The following is a 27,500-nucleotide window of genomic DNA, read 5'->3' on the forward strand; positions in this document are numbered from 1 at the left end:
CCAGTAGTATTAGGTGAAGGAATAAATGTAGGGCAATGGGTCTGAGTGGGTTGCGCTTCGGCGGGTCAGTGTGAACTTGTTGGGCCGAAGGGCCTATTTCCACACTGTAATCTAATCTAATACTGTATGTGGTTCTGGCCACCATACTACACAAAGGAAGTGATCACACTGGAAGAACTGCAGAAGATGTTGCCTGGGATGGAACATGTCAGCTACAAGAGAGGCTGGATGAACTTGAGTTGTTTTCTAGAGCAATGAAGGTAGATTAAGGACCTGATAGAACTGTTTAAGGTTCTGAGTGGTATGGGCAGGCTGACTGGAAAGCAGCAAATCTCCTTAATCGAAGGATCGAGAACAAGGGGCCATAATTTTAAAGTGAAAGGTTTAGTGGAGATTTGAGGAAATAATTTTCACTTAGAGCATGGTTAGAGTCTGGAATGCTCTGTTTAGAAGGTTGGTTAAGGTGAATAATCTCACAACCTTTTTAAAAAGTACTTGGATGAACACTTGGAGTGCCATAATGTTCAAGGTTTATGGGGCTAGTGTGGGGAAAATGAGGCTAGTATACGTCATAGTTTTTTTTTGGGCATACAGACTCAGTGGGCCGAAGGGCTTCTGTATTGTATGATTCCATGATTAGCTTAATAGACCTCTGACCCCAGATTGCTATTCAGTTTAAGTGGTTTATTATCACCTGCATAGAGTATGTTAAATAACGACAGAACAGCAGGAAGAGAAAGGTCATTAACATGGTGTATGAACTACTTTGCTCCACACAGAGGCTGCCGGACTTCAGTTGTCAGATTTACTGACTTAGCCTGCAATGTTTACTTTTATTTAATGTTTCTGGCATCTATCAATATTTTACTTTGACTTCTGTGCTTAATGTGCTGCCATTTCTTTCCAAGTTCTGTTCTGTTTTCTTTTCTGCTTTTGTCTCTTTAACCTTATTCATTTTATTCCACATTTCCATCAACTTCAATACTTCTATGTTGTACATGACCTAAAGCTAGTCTCTGTAGTCAATAGGTTTAAAGCTGTTCTTAATTCAGCCCACTAGACAACAGCCTTGCATCCTCAAATGCCTCATTCCTTGTATTCCAGGCTAGAATTCCAGCTTTGGGTAAAATTGGTCAGGATCAACAGATCTCTATTCAATGATCCATAATTTGGAAATGATTTGGGTTCTTCTGTACTGCACCCTTTGTGGTCAGGGAGTAAATTAGTGAGGGAAAAATTAACAGTTGTAACTATAGAAAAGGACCTTTTGCATTTTAATTCATTCTAATTGACGTTGAATTCATCATCTCATACTGCAGGAGGAGCCTGACATCAAGGAAGCGATAATGGGTTTGTGACTTTTAGCAAGAGAAGAGTTATAAGAATTAAAAAGGGAAAGGAAGAAAGGGGCACATCTAGAGTAGCAGGCCTGTTGTTACTGTCTGGTCGGCATGGATGAGTTGGACCGAAGAGTCTGTACATCTCTATGACTGTGTTCTCAGTTTTGCTGCATTTTTCCATCAACGTGGGTACTGGTCTAAAACTTCATGGTTGACTAGCGCCACCTGCAGGAATTGAATTAGTAGTTCAACACAATTATTGACAGGAAGAAAAATAGAAATTGCTGGAAAAACTCAGCAGGTCTGGCAGCATAGAGTCATAGAGATGTAAAGCACAGAGACAGATCCTTTTGTCCAACTCATCCATGCCGACCAGATGTCCTAACCTAATCTAGTCCCATTTGCCAGCTATTTCCCTCTTAAACCCTTCCTATTCATCTACCCATCCAGATGCCTTTTTAAATACTGTAATTGTACCAGCCTCCACCACTTCCTCTGGCAACTCATTCCATACACGCACCACCCTCTGAGTGAAAATGTTGCCCCTTGGGTCCTTTTATATCTTCCCCTCTCACCCTAAACCTACGTTCTCTAGTTCTGAACTCCTCTACCCCAGGGAAAAGCCTTTGTCTATTTACCCTATCCATGCCCCTCATGATTTTATAAACTTCTATAAGGTCACCCCTCAGCCTCTGACACAACAGGGATAACAGACCCAGTCTATTCACCCTTGCCCTATTGCTCAAATCCTCCAACCCTGGGAACAATCCTTGTAAATCTTCTCTGAACTCTTTCAAATTTCACAACTTCCTCCTGGTAGGAAGGAGACCAGAATTATATGTAGTATTCCAAAAGTGGCCTAACCACTGTCCTGTACAGCCGCAACATGACCTCCCAACTCCTGTACTCAATCCTCTGACCAATAAAGGAAAGCATACCAAACGCAGCCTTCACTATCCTATCTATCTACGACTCCACTTTCAAGAAGCTATCAATCTACACTCCAAGGTCTTTTTGTTCAGCAACACTCTCAGGACCTTACCATTAAGTGTATAAACCCTGCTCTGATTTGCTTTTCCAAAATGCAGCACCGCATTTATCTAAATTAAACTCCATCTGCCACTCCTCAATCCATTGGCCCATCTGATCAAGATCCCATTGTACTCTGAGAAAACCTTCTTTGCTCTCCACTACACTTCCCTAACTATACCTCCTATGTTCACATCCAAATCATTTTTATTAATGACGATAAGTATGGACCCAGCACCGATCCTTGTGGCACATCACTGGTCACAGGTCTCCAGTCTGAAAAGCAATCCTCCACCACCCTCTGTTTCTACCTTCGCACCAGTACTATATCCAAATGGCTCGTTCTCCCTGTATTCTGAGAGATCTAACTTTGCTAACCAGTCTCCCATGAGGAACCTTGTCGAATGCCTTGCTGAAGTCTATATAGGTCACGTCTACTGCTCTGGTCTAATCAATCCTCTTTGTTACTTCGTCAAAAAACTCAATCAAGTTTGTGAGACATGATTTCCCACAGAAATTGGCCAGTGAACTGGGTGATATGTTAAAGTGACAGGCAACTGGAAGCTCAACCTTTCTTGTGAACAGGACATAGGTGTTCTGCGAAGCGGTCACCCAGTCTATGCTTCATTTCCCCAGTGCAGGGGAGACCACATTATGAGCCATGAATGCAGTAGACTCAATTGTGAAGAGTACAAGCAAAGCATTGCTTCACCTGGAAAGTACATTTAGGCCTTTGGCGGGAGGAGGGAGGTGTTAGGTGTTAGTCCTTCTGCGATTGCAAGGAAAAGTGCCTTGGAGGGGGTAAGATGGTGGTGATGGGAGTGAAGGAAGAGTGGACCAGGGTGTCCTGAGAGAATGGTCCCTGTGGAAGATGGACCGGGGAGGGGAGGGGAATGTGTCTGATGGTGGCATCTCAATGGAGGTGGTGGAAATTGTGGATAATGATCCTCTGGATCTGGTGGGACGGTAAGTAAGGACAATGGGATCCCTATGGCTTTTGCGTGCGGGAAGAGAGGGGGTGAGGGCCAAAATGTGGGAGATGGGTTGGACCCAGTTGAGGGCCCTATTGACAACAGTGCTGGGGAATCCTCGGTTGAGGAAGAAGGTGGGCCTGACGGAGACAGCCTTGTTGAAGTTGGCATCATCAGAATGTAGGCAATGGAGGAAGTGAGAGAATGGAATAGATTCTTCGCAGGATGTGTAGGTAGGGTGCGAGGATGTACAGTCAAAGTAAATGTGGGACTTGGTTTGTTTCTGTGGATATTGATGGTCAGGCTATCTCCAGAAATGGAAACAGAGATGTCGAGGAAGGGAGGAGTCAGAGATGGACCAAGTGACGGTGAGACCATGATGGAAAATGGAAGCAAAATGGATAGACTTTTCCAATTCCATACGAGAGTGGGAAGCAGCACTGGCAGAAGAGTTGTAATTTCTGGCCAGAATAGAACTGGAACGAGGAATGTTCCACATATGGGGCAGCATGGTGGCTCAGTGGTTAGCACTGCTGCCTCACAGTGCCAGGGTCCCAGGTTTGATTCCAGCCTCGGGCGACTGTCTGTGTGAAGTTTGCTCATTCTCCCTGTGTCTGTGTGGGTTTTCTCCGGGTGCTCTGGTTTCCTCCCACAGTCCAAAGATGTGCAGGTCAGGTGAATTGGCCATGCTAAATTGCCCATAGTGTTAGGTGCATTAGTCAGGGTGGATTATTCTTTGGAGGGTCGGTGTGGACTGGTTGGGCCGAAGGGCCTGTTTCCACACTGTAGGGAATCTAATCTAAATATTTTACAAAGAGACAGACATAACTGGGGTCCATGTGGGTACCCATGGCCACCCCTCTAATCTGGTGAAAGTGAGAGGAATTAAAAGAGAGGGGACAAGTTTGGTCAGGTGGAGGAGAGTGGCGATGGGTGTGGACAGTTCAGGCCTTTTTTCCAGGCAGAAAGGAGAGCTATGAGACCATCCTGATGAGGGTGTAAATAGATTGCATGTCCATGATATAGTGGAGGGGGCTGGAGCCTGCAAACTGGAATTTCTGAAACTGACATAACGTGTCAGAGAGATTGTGGATGTAAGTGGGAAGGAACTGGACCAGAGGAGGAAAAAAAACTTAGCCAAAACGCCACACCCACCTGCCTTGTTATCACATGGTCTACTGTTCCACGCAATCCATTGTTAGCCACTAATGGTCCCTCTCAGCAGCCATTCATTCTCCTAGGGTTATTGTTATCCACTCCTATGTCTGTGCAACTGTCCTTCTCTCTCTTTTGGGTTATATCTCCACCTATCGTTAAATTCTTACCCCCTCCCCCCACCCTATCTTCTCCATAAAAACCAACCTTTTCCTAGCTACCGTCAATTCTGAAGAAGGGTCATTGAATTTGCAGCATTTACCCTCCTATCTCTCCACAGATGCTGCCAGACCTGCTGAGCTTTTCCAGCAATTTCTGTTTTTGTTTCTGATTTGCAGCATCTGCAGTTCTTTGGCTTTTTACAATTATTGACCGTACTGGTAGAGAATATAATAACTGGAGTCTGAAAACTGGACACTTTCTGCATCGATTTTAATACAGTAAGATTTAAAGCTAAAACTTAACGTGGATATTTGGCTAGGTGTTGCTTTGGCATGTTGTGTCTCCAGACTAGATCTTCATGTATTGTTCTGTACCACACACTTTGTGATTCTTGGCCCCATCTGACCTGGCTTGACCCAAACTACCATAATCCAACACAGAAACCAAAATCCATAAATATCCATCATCCAACCTGGCCACTGTACAGAGGATGCTGGGTTTGAGGTACCGTACCTATACACATTTAGGGTGAGATGGGGAAAGTTTAAGGGAGATGTGCAAGGGAAGTTTTTCATGTAGAGCATGGTAGGGGCCTAGAACGCACTGTCAGAAGAGGTTTTGGGAGCAGGTGTATTGGTGACATTTAAGAGCCATCTGGATGGTTACATGAATGAATAGGCAGGGACTGAATAAGGCAGAAGATTTTACTTTTAGTTTACTTAGGGCATAATGATTAGCACAGGCCAAAGGGCCTGTTCTTGTGCTGTACTTTTCTTTGTTCTTTGTATTCTTAATAAACTCACAACCTAATGCTGTGAGGGGGCATTCCACAATCAAGTGTTGAAAGTTTGGTAGACAGGGTTTCATTATAAATCTATCATTGATTTTGTAAACTAGTCCTAAGATTGCAGTATTGTCTGGTACAATTTTGTAAAATATAGATAACCTTGGCACGTAAACACTAATTTATTCAAATTAAGCGTGAAATGTGTGATTTTTAGCATGAATTTGCTGATCATTCTGAGGAACTACAATAATTCAGAAGCTTTTAAGTTAACAGTGATGTAAAGCCTAACAGTTGGACAGAGGTTCAACTGGTCTGAGGATCAATGGGAACCCTCTGTTGGTTCCTTGGTGGTCCAACCAAAATAAGTGTCTCTCAGCACCAAGCCTTCCTTGGGACCCCATGTGTTGAAAATCATGCCAGTGGCGAACATTGTTGAGTGCCTGCCATTGAGTGATTTTCCTCTCCTGACAGGGTTTGCTGAGTACCCATAGAGAGGTACAGGAGAGATGTGCAACTCTACCTTAATCCCAGAGTTGTCTCAAGGTTCTGGTGAGCTGAGGGATAACTGGTGGAAGTTGGTTCACAAATGAAACCAATTCACACCCTGGTGAGAGTGGGCATGTTTTTCATATCACTCCCATTTCTGTCTCCATCTTAATCCAGGGAGATTTTCCTGCCACAAACACACAGGTGCATTCCTCCTCCTGATTGAAGGGGGAAGCTGCCATGTTCCTGCTGGGGTGGACTGGAATTTTCACCCATTGTTTGACCTTAACTCTGGATTTCCTTATTACTGCCCTTCATCCCTCTGTGATTCACTGATCGAAGGATTATTTATTAATGGAGATCCAATCCTTTCTATTGGTTGCTAAATTCTCCCTTCCTTCTTCAAGCTCATTATAGTCACACCCAGTTGCAGCTGCTTCCTAGAATTAATGTTTCTTGCTCCATCCCAACACTGGTAGGCGTCACCCCATCAGAGTTAAAGCAGGTCTATGAATTCAACTTGGAGTTGAGAATTAAGATTGCAAGGACCGCAATCTCAATAGTGCCATCTTTTGCTGCAAGTGAAGTGATGATAAATGACCTTTCCTTTCCCAGGTCCAGTTAGAAATCCAGTAGGTGGTGTGTGTGACAGATCTTTCTCATTTGCTGTACTTGTGAAGGAGCTTGTAGCCACTGTTCAATGATATTCCCTAATAGGATAACCGGGAACAGAGTCCTTACCAAAGGGGTCTAAGCTAAATGTTTAAACCCACACAACACCAGGTTATAGTCCAACAGGTTTAATTGGAAACACTAGCTTTCTGGTGGTTCACCATTAAACCTGTTGGACTATAATCTGGTGTTGTGTGATTTTTAACTTTGTACACCCCAGTCCAACATCGGCATCTCCAAATCATAAGCTAAATGTGTTCAGCACAATGGGTCATCATTGATTGTCACATAATCGGGCTGTTTCTTTGAGAGTTACTGATTTTATGAAGTTCTAAATAACCTGATTTTCTCCACGCTGCATATTTGTTATAATCCTGTTGTAATTATTTTGCATTTTGCCTTTGTAGGGAGGGTCTAGACACAAGAGCCAAACAATCACTGAAAGTACAGTGTCAGAAAAAACAGCTTTAAGCCTTTCAAGCTCCAACCTGTCCAAGGTGAGTTATCCACCATTAATCTACACAAAGCAGGAGTCCATCACTTATTGATGTACTCTCCATGTTTAAGGTGTAACATCTTTTTTATAGTAGCTTTCCAAGCGAAACGCAGAATAGCTGAAGTTTTAAATAAAACCTGTATCAAAGTCCCTAATGTAGATGGTTTAATATCAATCTTAGAATAATCAGGCAGAATGGTGACCACAGTTAAAAGGAAATGAATCACTTTGATTACTTGTAATCTAACATTTTCTTTTATGTCATGGTCCACCTATTTTGCATTCTTGATTGTTGTTAAAAAGGGGAATCTAGAGTTACAGGGACACGGCAGGAGAATGGAACTGAGGATTATTAAATCAGCCGTGATCCTATTGAATGGTGGTACAGATTCGACAGGACAAAACAGCATGCTTCTGCTCTTCTGTGATCAAAAGCAGGAAATATTTCCAACTGTCTAAAATTTTCATCTTTTGTAGGATGTCTTAACAAAAATTATAGCTTTTGGATGTTTTTCTCCCCATGAATCTTGTAACATCACACCATGAAGCACATGGTTCAAACAGAGAGGTTGTAATGCTAGAAACTTTTTTATTCAAGAAGTTTGTAATATTTCAACATAATCCTGTTACCTGCATGAAGAACTAAATTATATGTTAATACTGTCTTGATGTATTCCCATCAAGCTATTGGCCACCCAAATTCCCTTCCTGTTCCATGTTAGCTGAGATTTTTGATAATTTCCTCTCTTTGGGACACCTCTCTTTAAATCTGCTGTCACCATTCCCTCATCATAAAGCTCACCTGATTGTGGCTTGTTGTCAAATTTTGATTAATAATACTCTTCCAGAATGCCTTGGGGTCATTTTACTTAAAGCCACAAAATAAATGCAAGTTGTTTTGGTCAGTGTATTTGTTCAGGTGGATCAGATTTTTTGAACTGATCATTTTGGACCATCTGGTGAGCTTCTGGCTGTTAGTACTAACTTGCATTGTCAAATAATTAAGTATTGAGTGTTGTTTTGTGAGGGAGTTGATGTGTGATTGGAAGCTCTTCTCAGGGTCTGAGAGAGGAGGTGCAGTCTCTGACAGCAGCCATGCAGAGATAGTGAGATCATGGAGCTTGTGGCAAAACTCTAGTGCTCCCATTGCCTGGTTATTGAGATTTGTGTATCAACAGTTTTTTTTAAAAAAGAGATTTGTGGCTGCCTTTAGTGTGTTGGTGTGCCTAGATGAAAGTCACAAACTCCAAAACCCAAGTTTCTCTCTATTGTTTCAGTTTCTTTTCCATTTATAGCGATTCTGGTCAGAGGTTGTACACAACCTGTTTTAAAATCACGATATCTTGGCTTATCAAAAAATTCTTCATAAAATGTTTAGTGTGCATTCTGGTGATTTTGAAGCGAGAGTAGGATCTGTTTATTAACATTCGAGCCACACCCAATGAATCTTATGGCCAAGTGTAAACTTTTGTTTTTAAAGGCTACTAATATGTAAATAATATGTTAATAGCTAGGGTCTCTGTAAATAATTTGAAAGTGGTGGTTGATCTTGAGTTGCAATTAAATACTGTTGCCAACAACTTGAAATAATTATCCTTTGTGATATTGTCCCTGGGAAGTGGTGAAGAAGTGGCTTTTCATCAGTATTTTTGTTCTTACGTACTGGTGTGGAAACCTGAAACTTTGGGAGCTAATGAAGCTGTATTAAATTGTAGTGGTGTATAGGATGTGAGGGGAAATGATGAGAGTGTCTCGCAGACTAATTCTCAGGACAGCATGCACATCAAGTAAGGGAATTAAGCACAAGGCAAAGTGGGTGCAAATTTTTTTCTGAGGCTGTCATCATCTTAGAGAAGGTTTGGAATGTTCGCGGGGTTTGGATCTTGCTGTTTTTAGCTCTACGATGCTGCAGGGGTGACTGTGTGTTACAACAATATAAAAACATGAAGTACGTAAAATGAATATTGTTATGTTGATGTTGGCTTAGAACCGTGAACAAACACCAAACAACAGAAGTATCCATTGTTTGAGAGGGGACATTGGCTGACGGAAAATAGAAGTTTAAAACAGACACACCACACAAACAGAAATATTATGGTGTAATTCCCCGAGTAGGAGTTGGCTGGGTCTGGGTCTGTGTGTATCACTGTGTGTAATGGTGGTTAATTTAAAGTGATGAAGTAAAGGTACAGGAATGTCGAGAACAATTGTCAGACCAGTCTGTTTGAATGTGTTTGGCTTGCCTTATTTGGGCAAATTCTGCAGGTTACTGTCAAGCCACTGTGCTCCGATTTTCCGCTCTAGTCTGACAGCCTACCCCAGTTTAAACCAGCAGCTGTTAGTGAAAAATGAGAAATTATAGTTTATTTCTTTGTTAAAGTATTAAAAGTTGTGGCAGAGAATACCTTTCTGTGGCTTTGAAGTATTTGACCTCTGAAACACCATTATAAGGGGTAAATGTACGGGAATGGGTCTGGGTGGGTGGGTGCGCTTCGGCGGGTCGGTGTGGACTTGTTGGGCCGAAGGGCCTGTTTCCACACTGTAAGTAATCTAATCTAATCTAATCTAATCTAATCAGCAAACTGTGATCATTGAAAGGAAGAGCAAGTATTCCCCAACTTTGCAGTAGTGTTGTATCTCTCTTTTCCAGTAACACATGAGAACTGATGGTTGAGGAGTGCACAGTGCCCCAGGCAGTGATTCTCCTAGCTGGAGACATGCATAGTTTAAAAGCAGTGCCAAGGGGCTCTGAAAAAGTAATGAAAATGATTTGGAAAAGAAAAGCCTTTAAATGTCTTCCATATATTGGAAAAGGAGTGTGCCAAAGACATGAATGATAGCCCTTATTTTAATTGAAATTAATCACTGTTGTGTTCACACAGAGTACTTATTTGGATGAAAGTGATGACCAGGCATGTCCCATTAGTCCTGTGAAGTCTCATGGTTCCACGGGAGATTTGTTACAAGACCTAGATAACAGCACTGAATCAGCTGAGCCAGTATTTAGACGGCGGGCCCATACCTTCAGTTACATGCCTTCCAGTGTTGAACAGCCGAAACAGATGCTGGATGAGACCCCGATCTTTCCCAAGCCGAAACTGATGAGATATCACTCAGTGAGCACAGACACACCACACAAACAAAAGTAAGATTTGGGTTACTTTCTGGACAACATCCATATCTTTCTAAACTTTTCATGTGAGACCTTCACTTTTATGGAAGTGACAGTTTCTAACTGAAAGAGCTATTACTGTTGTATTCCTTAAATTGTTTGTTATTCTGTAAAGAATAAGATCATAAAATATAGGAGCAGAATTACAAATGTGACTAGATTAATTTAAGATATCTGGTTGGCATGGACGAGTTGGACCAAAGATTCTGTTTCCATGTTGTACATCTCTATGACTCTGAGTCTGCTCCGGCATTCGATCATGGCTGATATGTCTTTAAACCCCTTTCTCCTGTCTTCTCCCCTGAATTATTTAATCCTATTGCTGATCAAAAACCTATCTATCTCTCTCTTCAATATACTCAATGACTTGGCTTCCACATTCTTCTGCAACAATGAATTGCACAGAGTCACTACTCTGACCAAAGACACTCCTCCTCATCTCAGTTCTAAAGAGTTGTCCTTTCACTCTGAGGCTGGGCCCTAGGATCCTAGTCTCTTACTCATGGGATAATCTTCTCATTCACTCTATCCCAGGCCCCTCAATATTCTCCAGTTTCAATCAGATCCCCCTCATCCTTCTAAACTCCATCGAGTACAGACCCAGACTCCTCAACTGTTCCTCATATGATAAGCCCTTCTTCCCTGGAATCATTCTTGTAAAACTTCTCTGTGCCGGTACATCCTTCCTTAGATACAGAGCCCAAAGCTGCTCACAATATTCCAAATGTGTCTGACCAGAGCCTCAGCAGTACATCTCTACTCTTGTATTCTAGGCCTATTGAGAAATGAATGCTTACCTTACGTTTGTTGTCTTAACTGCCAACTGAAACTGCAGGTTAACCTTCAGAATCCTGAACTAGGACTGCTAAGTTCCTTTATGCTTCAGATTTCCAAAGCCTTTCCCCATATGCCTCTATTCCTCCAATCAAAGTGCATAACCTCACTCTTTCCCACACTGTGTTCTATCTGTCACTTCTTTGCCCACTCTTCCAGTCTGTTCTCCTTCATCCTCCCTGCTCCCTCAACATTGCCTGTCCCTCCACCTATCTTTGTGTCATCTGTAAAACTTTTGCAACAATGTCCACAGTTTCTTCATCCAGATTGTGAATGTTTTACATGAATTGTTGTGATCCTAGCATGGGCTCCTCCTGAAATCTATTATCCACTGGCTGCCATCCTGAAAAGGACCCCTTTAATCCCCATTCTGTGCCTTCTGCCAGTTAGCCAGTCCTCCATCCCTGACAGTATCTTGCCACTAACACCAGCCTGCTGTGAGGCACCTTGTCAAAGGCCTTTTGGAAATCCAAATAGATGGGAGTACTCTCTCTGATGTACCAATTTGACAATATTTTCAAGCTGACTAAACAAAATCTTGAAGTCTATGTAATTCTGTTCCCATTGTAAGGTTCCATGCCTCGATTGGAACCTTCAGTGAAGCTCATTGGAGTGAGCTATCCACTTTCTTGACTTCTGTAGGACTGCCTCCAGTGCTGAGCTGTATGAGGGGCATATCACTGGGTTCATTAGTGCCCTGGGCAAACCTGGGTCCAATAAAAGCTGTGAACCGTCAGTAAACAAGGTCAAGATAAATGTGCTTCTCGTTCCAAGTTCTGAGCTGCAGTTATTTATTCTCAACCATTGATATTGTTGTGCCAAACTGTCTGCTAATATCATTAGGAATAATTAGCCAACCCATGAATGAAGTGCTGTGTGACATTAGCTTTGGCAGCTGATCTTTTATCATCTTTCTTTGCTAAGTACTTATTAAATAACTAAATCTCTCTTCAGTTAATTGTTGTCGCAATTACCAAGATACAGTGAGAAGTGTTGTTTTCCGTGCTATATCGGCAGATTATACCGTGCAGAATACAGTGTTACAACCACAGAGAAGGTGCAGAGAGACAGATTAACATTTGAGGTCCATTCAAAAGTCTGATAACGGCGGGGAAGAAGCTATTCTTGAACCTATTTGCAGATTTATTCAAATTTACATATCTTCTGCCTGACAGAAGAGAGTATAACCGGAATGGGGAGAACAATTGCCATACCATTCTGTGATGCATCCAGACAGAATGCTTTCTATGATGCATCTACAGAAATTGGTAGGAGTCCTTGGGGACATGCTGCATTTCCTTAGCCTCTGAGGAAGTAGAGGCATTGATGTGCTTTCTTGACCATCACGTCAACATGGGTGGATTAGGAAAGATAGTTGGTGATTATCACTCCCAAGAACTTGGTGCACTTGACCATATCAACCTCAGCACCATTGATACAGTCAAGGACGTGCCCTCCACTCCACTTCTTGAAGTCAACAACTAACTCCTTCATTTTGCTGATGTTGATGGAGATACTGTTGTCTTTACACCATGCCACTAAGCAGACAATCTCTTTCTTGTACTCTGCTTTGTCATTGTTTGACCTCTGACCTACAATGGTGGTGTCATCAGCAAAGTTCTAAATGGAGTTAGGGTGAAACTTGACCACACAGTGTATAAGAGTACAGTAAGGGGCTGAGTATGCAGCCTTGTAGGCACTGATGTTCAAGATTGTTGTGGAGGAGCTGTTATCACCTATTCTTACTGATTGTGGTCTATGGGTCTGATTTCTTCCCTGAAGGGTATTAGTGAACCAGATGGGTTTTTCCAACAATTGGTCATGGGTTCACGTCATCATTTGGACGCTTAATCCAAATTGTGCCATGATGGGATTTGAACCTGAGTCCACAGAAAGTTACTTGGATGTCTGGCTTGACAATCCAGTGATAATATCATGAGGCCATCACCTCCCCTTTGTATCGTACCAGCTTCTTATCGCCCTGACCTCCTTGATGTTTCAAAAATCTGCCTACTTCCTCTCTCAAATACTTTAAGAAATCCAGCTTCCATTTGCCACCTAGGGAGAGAAGCAATTCCTTCACAGCTCCGTTTCAAATGAGCAACCTTCATTCAGTAGCTAGGAGCAGAATCTGATGGGGCTCTGAAAGATATGGGCTGTGACCAGATTTGTGTCAGAATCACATGAGTCTGGTAAGGCTTATCTTACTATCAGGAGCATCCCACTCCATTTATAATGTACAAATGGCTTTCTGAACCTGTCTCTAGGCAGTGCTAAGTTACCGATTAAAGGGGGTTAGTGCTTGTTACACGACTTACCAACAGCCAACTCACCTTATAACATTCCACTTCCTATCGTACCAAACGTATGAATCAAGCTAAAAATTGAGAATTCTTGACCTGAAAATCAGAACAGGGACCTGGTGAAATCAACCTGCCACTGCCTCCAAAGAACTATCATTTTGGCATTTTGGACACTAGGCATCAAAATCTCAAGGGGCTCTCCCTAGCCACCCATCTATGGAGATCGGCATCCTCTTTTAAAAAAAACCAATCTCAAAACACCCTCATGGCACATTTCTGATCCCCTTGTAGGATGCTTCTGCAATTGAATACTACACCACTGCCTGCATCAACAGCTACCATTGTAAAACTACAGCAATGACACTGTATGGTTAGAGGCTCGTTGACTGGACCAAGCTGCATCTCCATACTCTTCATTCACTTTCATAGCAACCCCACAGCCTGCACCTTTCTGGGTGCTCACAACATCCCTCGGAGGCAGTACCTCACCTTGCTTTTGAGTGCTTTGACTCTTGGACAGAGATATCAGGCCCATATTACTCCTGCCTTGCCGTGTCATCCCAAAGGAAAGAAACTTGTCAGGATTGCCAGCCATCCTCAATCAAGTCGAGGAGAATGGCCTTTGCTCAGGAGGAGTTGATAAAAGCATGGCATTGGAAAAGGCACAGCAGGTTAGGCAGCATCTGAGGAGCAAAAGAGTTGATGTTTCAGGCATAACCCTTCATCAGGAACAGCCCTGATGAAGGGTTATGGCCAAAACGCCGACTCTCTTGCTCCTCAGATGCTGCCTGACCTTCTGTGCCATTTCCAGTGCTACACTTTGACTCTCCAGCATCTGCAGTCCTCACTGTCTCCTTTGCTCAAGAGGCACAGTAAACCTTAGTGTGAGGTTGGCATAGTAGGAGGGACAGAGAAATTGTGAGATGGTGTAGAGACAATGGTAGCACTAATGTGTTGGAGAAGGTCATTAGCCTTGTCGCTCCATTGTTACGCATTCATCAAGATGTTTGAGACTGCTCTAACCAGACCATGATGCTCTGGAAGATGAAAATGTTCCCACCTCTGGAGCACTACATCCAACCGGACTTCCATGTCCCAAGCTGCAAAGCAAGGGACCACTCTTCCTCATCTGTTGTGACCGGGGCAAATGTCAGGAAACATGCAGGGATGCTCCAGATTGAAAGTCCTTTTCCATGTGCACGATGGTCTTTTAAAGATGGTACAAGCACAAAGGATGCCAGTTAATACCAAGATAACCTGGTAGTGGCAATTTGTTCTGCAAAAGGCAGACTAGAACTGGAAATGAGGGATTAATGAGGCAAGCTTGGGAAGGTACAGGGAGAAACTCACGCGGCCTTGCAATGACAAATCCTCCAAAATACAGGAAGCCACTCACAAGTAACCCAAAAAGATGTAAGATTCAGCCCGATGTCATCTAGTTTGGGATGTAGATTTTACTGTCATGTGTACTCGAGTACAGGAATGCAGGAAAAGTGTACAAAATCTCCACTATCCGGCGCCATCACACTATACAAAAAACAGGATTTAAAACAGAATCTGAAATAAAAGAAACAGCTGAAAGAAAAGGAAACACCCAGCTTAACTCTCATTCATCTAGAGTGTAATAAATAAAGGCCTCACCTGGTCAGCTGTTCTTGATAAGCCAAGCCCTTCATCCCAGGAATCCACCTCATGAAGTTTTGTTGAACCGTCTCCAATGCTGAGGCATCCTTTCTTAAATATGGGGACACAAACTGTGCACAGTAATCAATAGCACCCTCTAAGATTTTAACAAAACTTACTGTTCTCAAATTCCCTTCTAATAAAGGACAAAATTTCATTTGATGCCTTTGGGTTCTCGGATGTGGTGAGATGATGGAAAAAGACAGTGTAGTTGAATTGGAATGTAGCTAGAATCCTTGGCACGTCAGCTTATATTAAATGGAGCAAGAGGGTAGTAGTTGTGGTGGAGTATCTTGTTGAAACTGGCTGCAATTATAGTTAGAGTTCGAAATATTGAGCAGTGATATGAAAAAAAAATTCCAAGTAAACGTTTAATGCAGTCCATCTGAAAACCTACCTCAAAATAGGTTTTTTGTGTCAGTGGAATGTTAGAAATCGCAGTAGTATCTGGTGTCTGTACCTTTAGTCACTGTGAAAGGTTCTATTTCAGAGCAGAAGAGGGAGCTTCTCCCCGTGAGCACGTGTTTGTGACTGAAGTGAGGGGTTTGGAACGTGGTGGCCTGTGGAAATAGGATTACTGTAGATGGTCAAAGCTCGAACAGAGTTATTTTTGTGGGTTAGCTCCAGTTTTAGCATAATTCATCTTTTCAGAGTCGCTGCAGCTTTTCCATTTGCAAACGCTCTTGTTTTCTCATTTCACTTCCTGTCTTAGAGACTTGCTGATGCAGGAGGGTCCCGAGACCTGGCTGGGAAACTGCCTGGGCATTACCCTGTATAAACTGCAGCCTTCCAGAAATGTGCCTTGAGTCTGACATATGGCAAGTGGGTTTAAGAGGAAGACAGAATTTTACTAGTCAAATCCATCCACTGTTTATCAAACCCAGTCGCATAGCCTCAGGGCTCTGCCTGGAGATGGCAACTGTTAAGCAATAACAGCAGCTAAATTTCCTGGCAAGACCATTTGTGTAGCCTCCATTGTAACAGCAAGAAACTCTTGTACATTTTCAACTAGCATAGGATGTTCCTTATTACCATGTCTGTCTACTTTGAATGCTTATTTTAAGAATATTTCCAAACCGCACTGATTCGATTGCACCTGCATTCCTGCCTGTTGAACATGTTAAAGAAAATGTGATGTTCTATTTTCTGACTCTGGCCACTTGTCTTTGTCTCTTCTGTTTGTTGGACATGTAGCCCGAACATATCAAGTGGTAATGCTCACGGCAAATCACCACAGTCCAGGCTGCACAGGTCTGTAGATCACCTGCGGTCTTCTACTTCCACTCCAAATTTTTTTAAGTATTTGAAGACTAGCTCCAGTGGAAGGGATGGTGGGCTGATATTGAAAAGAAGGTGAGACTGTTTGCAGGCATGGAGGCATGACTGAGCAATGTTTTGCCTGCTGTGTCACAGTGTGTGTGGTTGTGAGCTGTTGTGCCAGCTCCATTGAATGATGATATGTGCCACTTAATTACTGCAGGAACCAAACAAACAATCAGATGGCACGCATGTAGGGCAGTAACTGAGTAAACATTAAACACTCACTCATGGCACCGGCTGTGACGTTGTTGAATAAAAGCAGGTGGTTTTGTTTTTAACCATATTAGCATAAACACAAAACTACCACAGAATAATGTTTATATCTTTCAGATATTGCAAACAGTTTTCTGCAACTGCATATTTTTCCATCATGTGTTAGACCCTTTCACTTTCTGTGTTTGCTATCCCAATTGCCAGATAAGGGGAGGGTGAAGTATTAGCACATGTAATAACTTGCTAAATCTGTGGGGGCAAGGAAGAATCGTATCTGTTAATAGTGCATTTTAGCCCATTGTGGATTACTGTAATAGTCCTGTACAGGCTGGTAGCCAGCGTGATAAGAGCATGAACACAGAAGTTAGGTCCAGGTTTTCTCTTGCATTCGAGATTTGAATCCAGCCCAGGCTGGTAGGGTGAAATGCTCTCTCCTGCCTTGGAGATGTCCTTGTCTATTTCATCAAATTTCAGGAAAATTTGGATAGTCTCAATCCATTGCATGCTCAGCCTGTAAGCAGAAAGTCAGAACACAAATCAACTTGACACTGCTCATCAGAAGCTGATACAAATGATACTTTCAGTCAGAAAGTTTAATTGGTATTCTTGAGGTTAAAGTTGAGACACACAAGGCCGTAAGAAACAGGAACAGGAGTAGGTCATTCCAGCCTGAAAATCTGCTGTGCTATCCAATAGGATCACTGTTAAGACAGAGTAGGGAGAATCTTGCCATAACTGTCCTGAGATTGCTTGATACCAGCACTGGGTGCTCTTGTGTAATATTTTTTCCTTGAAGGGACAAAGGAGAGGTTCTATCTTTTTAGGAAGTAGCACAAAAGAAACTGTTGTACCAATTCTGTCCAACTGAGTGATACTCCATGTTGTCTCATAATAACATTACTCTGATTGAGGGCTTGGCAAAGCGGGGATTAAATTTGGATTCTCCTTTTGTTTTTCCATGCTACTGTCCCTTCACACCAGCTGTTGAAATCCTGTGCATTGAAATGATGAGATGGTGTGTTTTTCCAGATGTTTGTTTTTGGTCGTATTTCCGTTAATAATGAGCCCCTTTTAATTTTCAGTGAGCAGGATGGATAAAATTTGATTCAATTTCCAAATAACTTAATTCTTAAATATCTTAAAACTCTAATAGGAAAATGTGATCCACACTTTCAACTAGTTGAAAGACGTTTTTTTATTTCAAGCTTTTGGAAGCCTGACGGCAAAATATCAGTTTTAGTGGATTTTGTAATCATCATTGAAATTTCGGGAGCAATTCAGTGAAGTATTATTGTTAGTTTTGAACTGAAATAAACAGAGGCTAGCAGCACCGTGGCAATACTACTTGCACATCTGCAGAAATAAGGTGTGGTAACCTTTGGGCATGTTATGGTTGTTTGAAGTGTTTGTGAACAATAAAAACATATCATATATCTGATAGGGTTTATTCCTCCTCCCTCACAACCCCATAACTTTAGCCTCAATTGCAAAGAATATCTTTCCATGATCAGTATGTACGGCATATTTCAGAAGATTATATCTTAAAAACGTCAAACTACTTTGTGGACAACTGTTCTCTGTCTTCAGCATTTATCTAATTTATTGACATTGAAGTTCCTACAGTTTAGACGACTACAAATTTTAATCTCTTCTATTTTAGTATTCATGATTGATTGCTTGTTTCATTCCAACTTCTCCTCATTAGAGTCTGGAATAAGTAATGTAAAATAAAGTTCCCGCTATGCTTTGTGTTTCACGATTTGCATGTTTCTTATTGCCAATGACCTTTACTTGCATGAACCTGCACTTTGGTATGTGTTTCCAAACATCCCTTGCAAAAAAAAACCTTGTTTTGTACTAGGCTTTTAGAAATAGCCAACTTTCTAAATTCCTAGAGAATGGAGTACATTTTGATTAAGTCCTCTGTGTAGGTTATTTTGGTCTGTCACAAAAATGAAATTAATCTGTGCATCTTGAATCCTTTAAAAGATGCTGGAGCGCAATGTAACTGGATTTCAATAAAGAGCTGATTCTAAATTTAAGTGGAGACCGGGTGAAAAAAATGATATTGCTATAATGAATAAAGTCTAATGGGCATCTGCTGCTGTCCCACTTACAAAATTACAAGGAATTTCCCAGTTATAACTCTGACTATAATGCTAGTTAGGAGATCCATGATGATGATGATTTTTTTTTCATTTGCATAAGGCCAGAAGTTCTAGCAAAGGTGGGTGGGCCAGAGGTTACTAAGTTCCTTCTTTTGGTCTTTTCTTCCTAGCAATAGATTGAAGATAGACCTATGTCTCTCTTTGTAAAAGAGCAACATTGAATTTTTCTTTGAATATGATCCTCACTTCCAAATCGTAATTCCTGAGTAGATCCTAGCTCTACCTCATCACTATCAGTAGCTAAGGAGACATATGTGGACTGACGCTACCCAGGACATGAAAACACCCAACATTTCCATCTGTGGAGTTGGAACCTGCCTCCAACAGGTTATCAATAGGCACTCCTAGCAACTAGGCAAAAGTGAGGACTGCAGTTGCTGGAGGTTGGAGTCTAGTGTGGGGTGCTGGGAAAGCACAGCAGGTCAGGCAGCATCCGAAGAACAGGAAAATCAACATTTCGGGCGAAAGCGCTTCATCAGGAACTCCTAGCAACCGCCATGGAACGTAAAGGCCCAACTGCTTGCTTTAACTACATATCAGATAACCCCTGATTACTAATTGATTGAATCGTATTTTTTTGGGTCATCTTCCCAGCCTTTTATCCCCTTGCACCAGTAACATAAATGACATTTGCCAAAGTTCTGCCCAGTATCTAGTCAAACTGATGGCTTGTAAGTGTGCAACAACCTTCAGTACTCGTAATTTATTTCTTGTGAGGAATGCTTGGCTTTTATTCCACAACTCCCAGTAGCTATCAGCAGATGATGCTGTCTAACCAGTGTCCATCTACGGGCAGCTTGTCTTGAAGTATACTTAGTGCTAAGTTAGGATAGGTATTTGGCTGCAGATGGGAATTCTGAGAGGTTGGAGAAATACTTGTGAAATTTTGGGAGGAATAGATTTTGTTATCCAAAACTGAGAGATACACTTTTGTTTTTGGACAGTAGAATTCAAGAATTCATGCAGCCATGATTCTCTTCTGGAATTTTGAGCAAGTAAAAATTGTTAACCAGTTAACTTGAGCTTCAGTTATACTTTTTTTACCTGCAAGATATTTTCTGCCTAATTTTGCTAAGGGATGTCTCTGTAAATTTTCTGATGCTGAATCCTTTTGAAGACTGCAGAAGCTGCTCTACAGTAAATTGTGTTTTAGTAAACCTTTTTGTTTCCTAAACTGTATCAGTGCTTCTCATCTTAGCGGCCTACGAGCAAGGCTTCCATCTTCAACTTCTGCTCCAAACTTTCTAAAATTTCTGGTTCCTGTAGCTCTCAACCACAGCACCAAAAGGTAGGAATCGTGTGTTAACAGCTTTCTTCACTTCAATGGTATAATTTTTAACTGAATAGACTGCAATTTATAAACTTTGTTTCTAAGGTACTATGTTAATCTGTCACTTTATCGGTCTGTAGTTAATAGTTAAGTTATTTTTCATTCTTGGATTATAAAGTCTTCTTGAGCACTTGCAGTTAGTGTGGGATGAGTCACTGAGAAGGTAGCGGGTGGGAGCATCGGATTTCTTTCCCAAATGATTAACATGAACTAATTGAGGTTTTATAACAATCCAACAGAATTTTCAGTTCTACTGAGAGTGGTTTTCTCTTTCCGTTATTTAATGCTCTCTGGATTATGAGTCCAGACGTCTGGATTACTCTTGCAGTAATTTAAGTAACGTGCCACGAAACCCATTGCTGGACTGTGTCTTTCCACAAACTTTAATCAACACTGGATTGTTCAAATTCCCTAGATTGGGTTGTACAAAGACAGTGGTTTTAAATGATAATAAACACAGAAAATGTTGAAGAAACTCAAGCAGGTCTGACATCATCTGTGGATGGCGAAGCAGGTTAATGTTTTGAGTTCAATATGACTCCTCTTCAGAATATAGAAGTTATTCTTAACTAAATAGTATCCATTTCTAGAGTCATAGCTTCATACAGTACAGGCACAGACTCTTTGGTTCAATTCATCCATATTGACCAAATCTCTCAAAATAGGCTAGTCCCATTTGACTATGTTTGACCCGTATCCCTCTAACCTTTCCTATTCATGTACTGTCCAAGTTTCCAGATGACACTAAAATTGGTGGTATAGTTGACAGTGAAGAAGGTTAAAAAGGACACTTGATCAATTGGGCCAAAGGACTGAGGAGTGGAAGATGAGTTTAATTTGGATAAATGCAAGGTATTGCATTTTGGGTAAAACAAACAAGGGCAGGACTTATCTAGTTAATGTTGGGGCACTAGGGAATGTTGGTGAACAGAGAAATCTGGGAGTTGGGTATATAGTTCTTTGGAAGTTGCATCACAGGTAGAGAGACTGGTTAAGAAGGCCTTTAGAAAACTTGCTTTCCTTGCTCAGACCATTGAAGTTCGGAGTTTGGGCATCATGTTGAGGTTGTATAGGATCTTGGTGAGGCCACTGCTATACCCTTTGACTCCCTTTTAGACCTAGGATCCTATCTAATTCACCTTCAAAAATAGTCAATGACCCAGTCTCCACTGCTCTCTTTGGAGGAGAATTCCATAGAGTAATAACTGTTTGAAAGAAAAGATAAGTCCTCATCTCTGTTTGAAGTGGGGGATCCCTTCCTTTTAAACTGGGCCCGTGAACTATAGACTCTTGAACGTGAGAAGCATCTTTTCAATATCTTTCTTGTTAAGACCCCTCAGCATCATGTATGTCTCAATAAGATCACCCTCATGCTTCAAAACTCTGTTTAGGCCAAATCTGTCCAGCCTTTCATTGTAAGACAGCTTCATTACAGGAATCTGATGAGTGAACTATCTCTGCGTTGTTAATGCAACTATATCTTAAATAAGAAGACTCAAACTATATGCACAGTACTCCAGACGTGATCTCATTACTGCCCGGTAAAACTCTGTCAGAAGTTCTCCACTTTTATATTCCCTTTGTAATAAATAGCAACATTCTATTTGCCTTTCTAGTTACTCGCTGTACCTGCGTACTACATTTTGTGATTCATTTTCACTGGGGCTGACTTGCTTCCACTCTGGTTCAGTGGTTATTGGGCCTAATGTGTAACCTGCAGCTTCTGCCACATGTGCAACACATGGTGCTGGGAGGTTGAAATAGTTGAGTTGTTAGGGGCTTTGTGTGCTACTGTGAAGGTACCACTGATAGGATTTCTCCAGTCCTTTCAGGTGGCATCTGTATGTTTTCTAAATCTTCAAAGCATATAGGAATATCAGGGATCACTAAACTGTGACTTCAGATTCCGGTTTCAGAACATGGCCTTCAAATACTCTGTTCCTCAGTCGGTTGAAGGTTGAAGTGGCGCCTAGCAGTTAGTGATGAATTTCTTTGTCTGTGACTGCTTTCATCAAAGAGAGATGCCCAAGGCATGGTAAATAGCTCACATTTTCTTAGATGTTACCACTGATTTTAATCAAGAGAGGAAGATGCTGCAGAATATAACATCAATGAGGTACACACTAATCCAGAGGATGAGAGTCTACATCCACCATGATCCACCAGAATCTGAATTCATTTTTGAAAAATTTCTGAAAATAAAAAGCCAACAGTCCCATACCAATATGGTTAACCTTTAACTGCCGCCTGAAGTGGCTCAAATATTCAGAGTTGTAGTGGCTAGGGGTGGCTGCTAAATTCCAGCATCTGCAGCAACACCCATATCCTGGCAGTTCAGAAGAAAGGTCCTTGGACCGGAAATGTTAACTTTGCTTTCTCTCCACAGATATGACCAGACCTGCTGAGTTCCTGCAGTAATTTCTCCTTTAGTGTGTTTCACATCTCCAGGGTCCACAGTTCTTTGTTTTGTTATCCTGACCATGATGTTTTCTTTAAATCAGCCAAGAACATTTGAAAGTTTGTATAATACTGACCTCAAATTTATTTGCTGGATGAATGTAATTTGGATTCATTAACATCTTGGCCATCTCCAGTATCACAGATTCCAATCTTCAGCCAATTTGATTCACTTCATATGATATCAAAAAAATTGTTAAAGGCATTAGCTACTGCAAAGGCAATGGGCTCTGACAACATTCCAGCAATAGTACTGAAGACTTGAGCTCCAGAACTTGCAGCTCACTTAGCCAAGATGTCCCAGTGCAGTTACAACACCAGCATCTATCCAACAATGCGGAAAATTGCCCAGTTATGTCTTGTGCACAAAGTACAGGAGAAATCCACTGGACTCTGCCAGGGTTTACTCAGTTCCTGACCTCATTTCATCCTTGGTTCAAACATGGATAAAAGGCTGAATTCCAGAGACGAGGAAAGAGTGACAACCGTATTCAAGGCTGCACTTGACTGAGTGTGGCATCAAGAAGCCCTGGTAGCAATGGAATTAATGAGTATTGGGGGCAAACTCTGGAGTTAAATCTGGCACATAGGAAGATGGTAGTGGTTGTTGGAGGTCAGTCATCTCAGTTCCAAGACATCTCTGCAGGAGTTCCTCAAGATAGTTACCTACGCTTACCCATCTTCAGCTGCTTTATCAGTGACCTTCCCTCCATCTTAAAGTCAAAAGTGGGAGTGTTTGTTGATGTTTGCATAATGTTCAGCACCATTCACAACTCCTCAGATAATGAAGCAGTCCATGTCCAAGTACAGCAAGATCTGGATAATAGACAAGCAAGAGACAAGCGCCATTTGCCCCCACCAATGACCATCGCCAATAAGAGATGATCGATTGACTCCCCCTTTTGGTAATCAATGATGTTACCATCACTAAGTCTCCCACTATCAACATCTTTTGGGTTACCATTGACTAGGAACTCAACTGGACTCCTCATATAAATATGGTGGCTACAAAAGCAGGTCATAGCCTAGGAATACTGCTGTGCATAACTCATCTACTGACTCTCCAAAGCCTGTCCACCATTTACAAAGCACAAGTCAGGAGTGTGATGGAATACTCCCCACTTGCCTGGATAAGTGCTGCCCTGACAACACAAGAAGCTTGACACCATCCACCACAAAGCAGCCACTTGATTGGCACCACACCCACAGCATCCACTCCCTCCACTACTGATGCTCAGTAGAGAGCAGTGTGTACCACCTACAAGATGCATTGCAGAAGTTCGGGGTGACACACTGGCTCACTGGTTAGCACTGCTGTTTCACAGCACTAGGGACCCAGGTTCAATTCTAGCCTCGGGCGACTGTCTTTGTGGAGTTTGTACATTCTCCCCATGTCTCTCTGGGTTTCCTCCGGGTGCTCGGGTTTCCTACCTCAGTCTAAAGATGTGCAGGTTAGGTAGATTGGATAAATGCTAAATTGCCCATAGTGTCCAGGGGTGTGTGGGTTAGTCATGGGAAATGCAGGGATACAGGGATAGTGTAGTGGGGGCTGAGTCTGGGTGGGATGCTCTTTGGAGAATCAGTGTGGATTTGTTGAGCTGAATGGCCTGTTCCCATGCTGTAGGGATTCAATTTGATTCTATTCTATTCTAACTTCATCAAAAATTCTTACTCAGTGCCATACATCCACTTCCATCTATAAGGGCAAGGGCAGCAGATATATAGGAACGCCACCACCTACAAGTTCCCCTCCAAGCCCCTCGCCATTCTGACTTGGAAATATATTGCCATTCCTTCACTGTGGCTGGGTCAGAATCCTGGCGTTTCCTCCCTAACAGCATTGTGGGTCAACCCACAGCACAAGGACTTCAATGGTTCCAGAGGTCAGGTCGTCGCCATCTTCTCAGGGGCAAAAAGAGACAAGGCAATAAATATTGGCCTAGCTAGTGATGCCCACATCTCAAAGGGAATTTGAAAAAAATCTTAAAAACCTAATCTTGAGCCTCAATTTCATTATCAATGTTTTTCTGTTATTTACTGAAGTTTTATTTGAGCATGTTATAGAAAATAGTAGCAGGAGTAGACCATTCAGCCAGTTGAGTCTGCTCCACCGTTCAGTGTGACCATGGCTGATCATCCAACTCAGAAACCTGTTCCTGTTTTGTCCCCATACTGTCTAGTCTCTTAAGCCATAACAGCTGTACCTAACTCTTTGAAAACATTCCATGTTTTGGTCTGAACTGCTTTCTGCAGCAGGAAATTCCACAAGTTCACCATTCCTTGAGTTTAAAAACTTCACCAACTTGTAACTATGCTCTTGTAGCTGTCAGCATCATTTCCCTTTCCTTCCTGATTGTGTTTAATATGTCTCGCTCGCAAGTGCTCTCATGAATTTTACAGGATGGTTATATACAGTGAAATATTGGCTATCCCAAATGCTCTCCTTTGCTTTCAGGAGTGATTGACCACTTGTTTTGTGGGTAGAGGTGTTGATAGAGTTAAAATCTCAGATAATCGGAATCTGAATTTTTTTCAATAACTGTATCATTATTTAGGGAGATAAAACAAACAGCCATTTGATAGCAAATATAGTAAAGCCCCTTGGCCTACTGCCAGCCTGGCTGTAAACCATATTTCTTTAACTACTTCAATTTGGACTACCAGTGAAGAGGAATTAGGAATAGCATCTTAGTCATGTGTTCTGCTATGGTTTTGATTTTGGTATCATGTGCTTGATTTCTGAGTATGTTGAGGTTAACTCCTGAAGTATTGATGCCAGACAAAGCTTAGTTGACTTTTGTTGTGAATCAGATGAAACTGCACTAATGTTCCATTGTACAGTGTCCCATTATCAATATTGGAATTCACTCCCCTTGCTCTATTTCATATGTGATTTAAAAATAAATTCAAACTCCACTTCCAACCTGTCCCCTCCAAACATGCCTGTGACCTCAATCCAACTCCTGTTTCAGGAAAAGATTTACAGACATTGGTAATGTGGATAATACAAACATAAAATTAATTTCCATCATGTAAATTTGTAAAGAAATTAAAGTTTCACCTTGTGTAAAGTTCCCAAAAGCCAGGATATGATAGAGGGTAAAGGGTTAATTAGTTACCTGATCATGGTTTTAAATTGCTGAATACTGTAGGAATTGTTATGATTACTGCCTCCACACCATAAGGCATGGAGGGTAATTTTGGTTTTCAATGAAAAACCTATTCCTGGGGATTTTAAAATCATTGCATAACATTTTTTTAATAGATTAGATTATATTTAACTGATACCATTTGAAATTTGTGCCCAGATGTACATTTCTTCTGGTTCTGTACCTGGGTGGAATTTCCGGTGCTTTATTGCTGATAAACTTTCTCAATTTTGAGTGGAAGGATAGTCATCTTTGTGGGAGAAAGTGAGGGTTGGAGATCAGAGTCGAGAGTGTGGTGCTGGATCAACACAGCAGGTCAGGCAGCATAACCTGCTGTGCTTTTCTAACACCACACTCTTGACCAATCACGTTTTGTCTTTTAAAGCATTTAAGACGCTTCGGGATGGGTATATGCATAGGAAGGGTTTAGAGGGAAATGGGCCAAATGCTGACAAATGGTACTAAGTTAGGTTATGATATCTGGTTGGCAAGATGCACTAATGGGTCTCTTTCCATGCTGTACATCTCTCTGACTCTATGACTAAGCCTAATTGTTAAAACATCAACATTTATGTTTTATTGATTCTGAAGGAGCCTGAACTAATGTCTATATATGCTGGTTGTTACTTCAAGGTGTTAACAATGCTGCGCTAACCCTCAGGACATAAAGCTCCCTAATGCGGCCATCAGATTCCACAAAATGATAACAGATGGATAAAGCACTGGTTAATCTTTAATTTTGTTTCTTTATTCACCTTTGCTGAGACTGTTCTAATACTTAATATTAAAATACATGTTTATTTTTATTTGACATATGCTCATTAGAAAGCTCAGCTATTGAAGTAAAAACAATTATTCACTCGCTTTAATATGCAACTAACAAACATTTCTGATTTGGGTTAAGTTTTCATTTGAAGAAAATGAACTGAGAAATTATTAACTTTGAATGTTACAGAGCGGTTTAATGGATCATGGTTGCCTTTCTGGGTGTTTACTTCCTACAGTGACTATGAATCCAGTCCGAGCCCATGCAGAGGGAGTAATGGTCATGGGAATCTGATGCGCAGCCGTCGGCAATCCTGGCGACAGCAGATTTTCCTTCGGGTAGCTTCACCACAGAAGGGATGTGAATCCCCATGCCGACATGAAGGTAAGACAGGAGGTCAATACTTTAACAGTACGGCAAACCATTTTGGAATTTAAAGTTAGTTTATAGGTCTCTGTTGCATTTTTACAGGATGAAATATTTTAAATGTATTGTCAACTAGGCAATGGCCAAAAATAAAATTGGCAATGCATGCAATTGAAAAATTTTGAAAACTTAATTAGTATTTATGATTGAATTGTGCCTTTGTCCAGTCTAGAGTGACTTCCTTTCTTTTCTTGAGGATTACTTTTATGTTTTGGGGGGTCCTTTTTCATTCTTATAAATTCCTTTGTTAGGTCTGTATGTCTTCTGCATTTAATATTTTTAAGAATTCCTTCTTTGGATAGATTAACTAATACAAAGACTATGTAATTAAATCTGTTTAACTTTGGAATATGCTGAAACACACTTCCATGCCTTCTGTGCCCCTACACTTGTCAAATTTCTGGCTACTCTCTCATATTGGATCCTCCTTAATCTTGAGGTTATTCACCACCCTGTAACTTGTAGCAAAAGCCATTCCCCTATGATTCCTCTCCTCACTGCTCCATGTTGGTTCCCAATTAATCAACATTTTGACTTGTAAAATTCTCACCCACGTTTCCAAATCCCTCCATGGCGTCTTT

At 41.5% G+C, this 27,500-nt stretch overlaps 1 protein-coding gene across 5 annotated transcripts in view; it reads left to right on the top strand.

The window, feature by feature from the left end:
- tbc1d1 (TBC1 (tre-2/USP6, BUB2, cdc16) domain family, member 1) overlaps positions 1-27,500 on the top strand; it is a 292,458-nt gene that overhangs the window by 165,097 nt on the left and 99,861 nt on the right. For 3 of the 5 annotated variants that reach the window (XM_072567442.1, XM_072567467.1, XM_072567468.1), the window contains exons 9-13: positions 7,010-7,099; positions 9,981-10,243; positions 16,285-16,443; positions 19,975-20,079; positions 26,732-26,877. In XM_072567442.1, coding sequence (XP_072423543.1) covers positions 7,010-7,099; positions 9,981-10,243; positions 16,285-16,443; positions 19,975-20,079; positions 26,732-26,877 — 763 coding nt within the window. The remainder of the gene's footprint in view (positions 1-7,009; positions 7,100-9,980; positions 10,244-16,284; positions 16,444-19,974; positions 20,080-26,731; positions 26,878-27,500) is intronic. The other 2 variants (XM_072567448.1, XM_072567455.1) reach the window with 2 other exon arrangements.

This window comes from Chiloscyllium punctatum, chromosome 1 (genome assembly GCF_047496795.1).
Source record: "Chiloscyllium punctatum isolate Juve2018m chromosome 1, sChiPun1.3, whole genome shotgun sequence".
Classification (NCBI taxonomy): domain Eukaryota; kingdom Metazoa; phylum Chordata; class Chondrichthyes; order Orectolobiformes; family Hemiscylliidae; genus Chiloscyllium; species Chiloscyllium punctatum.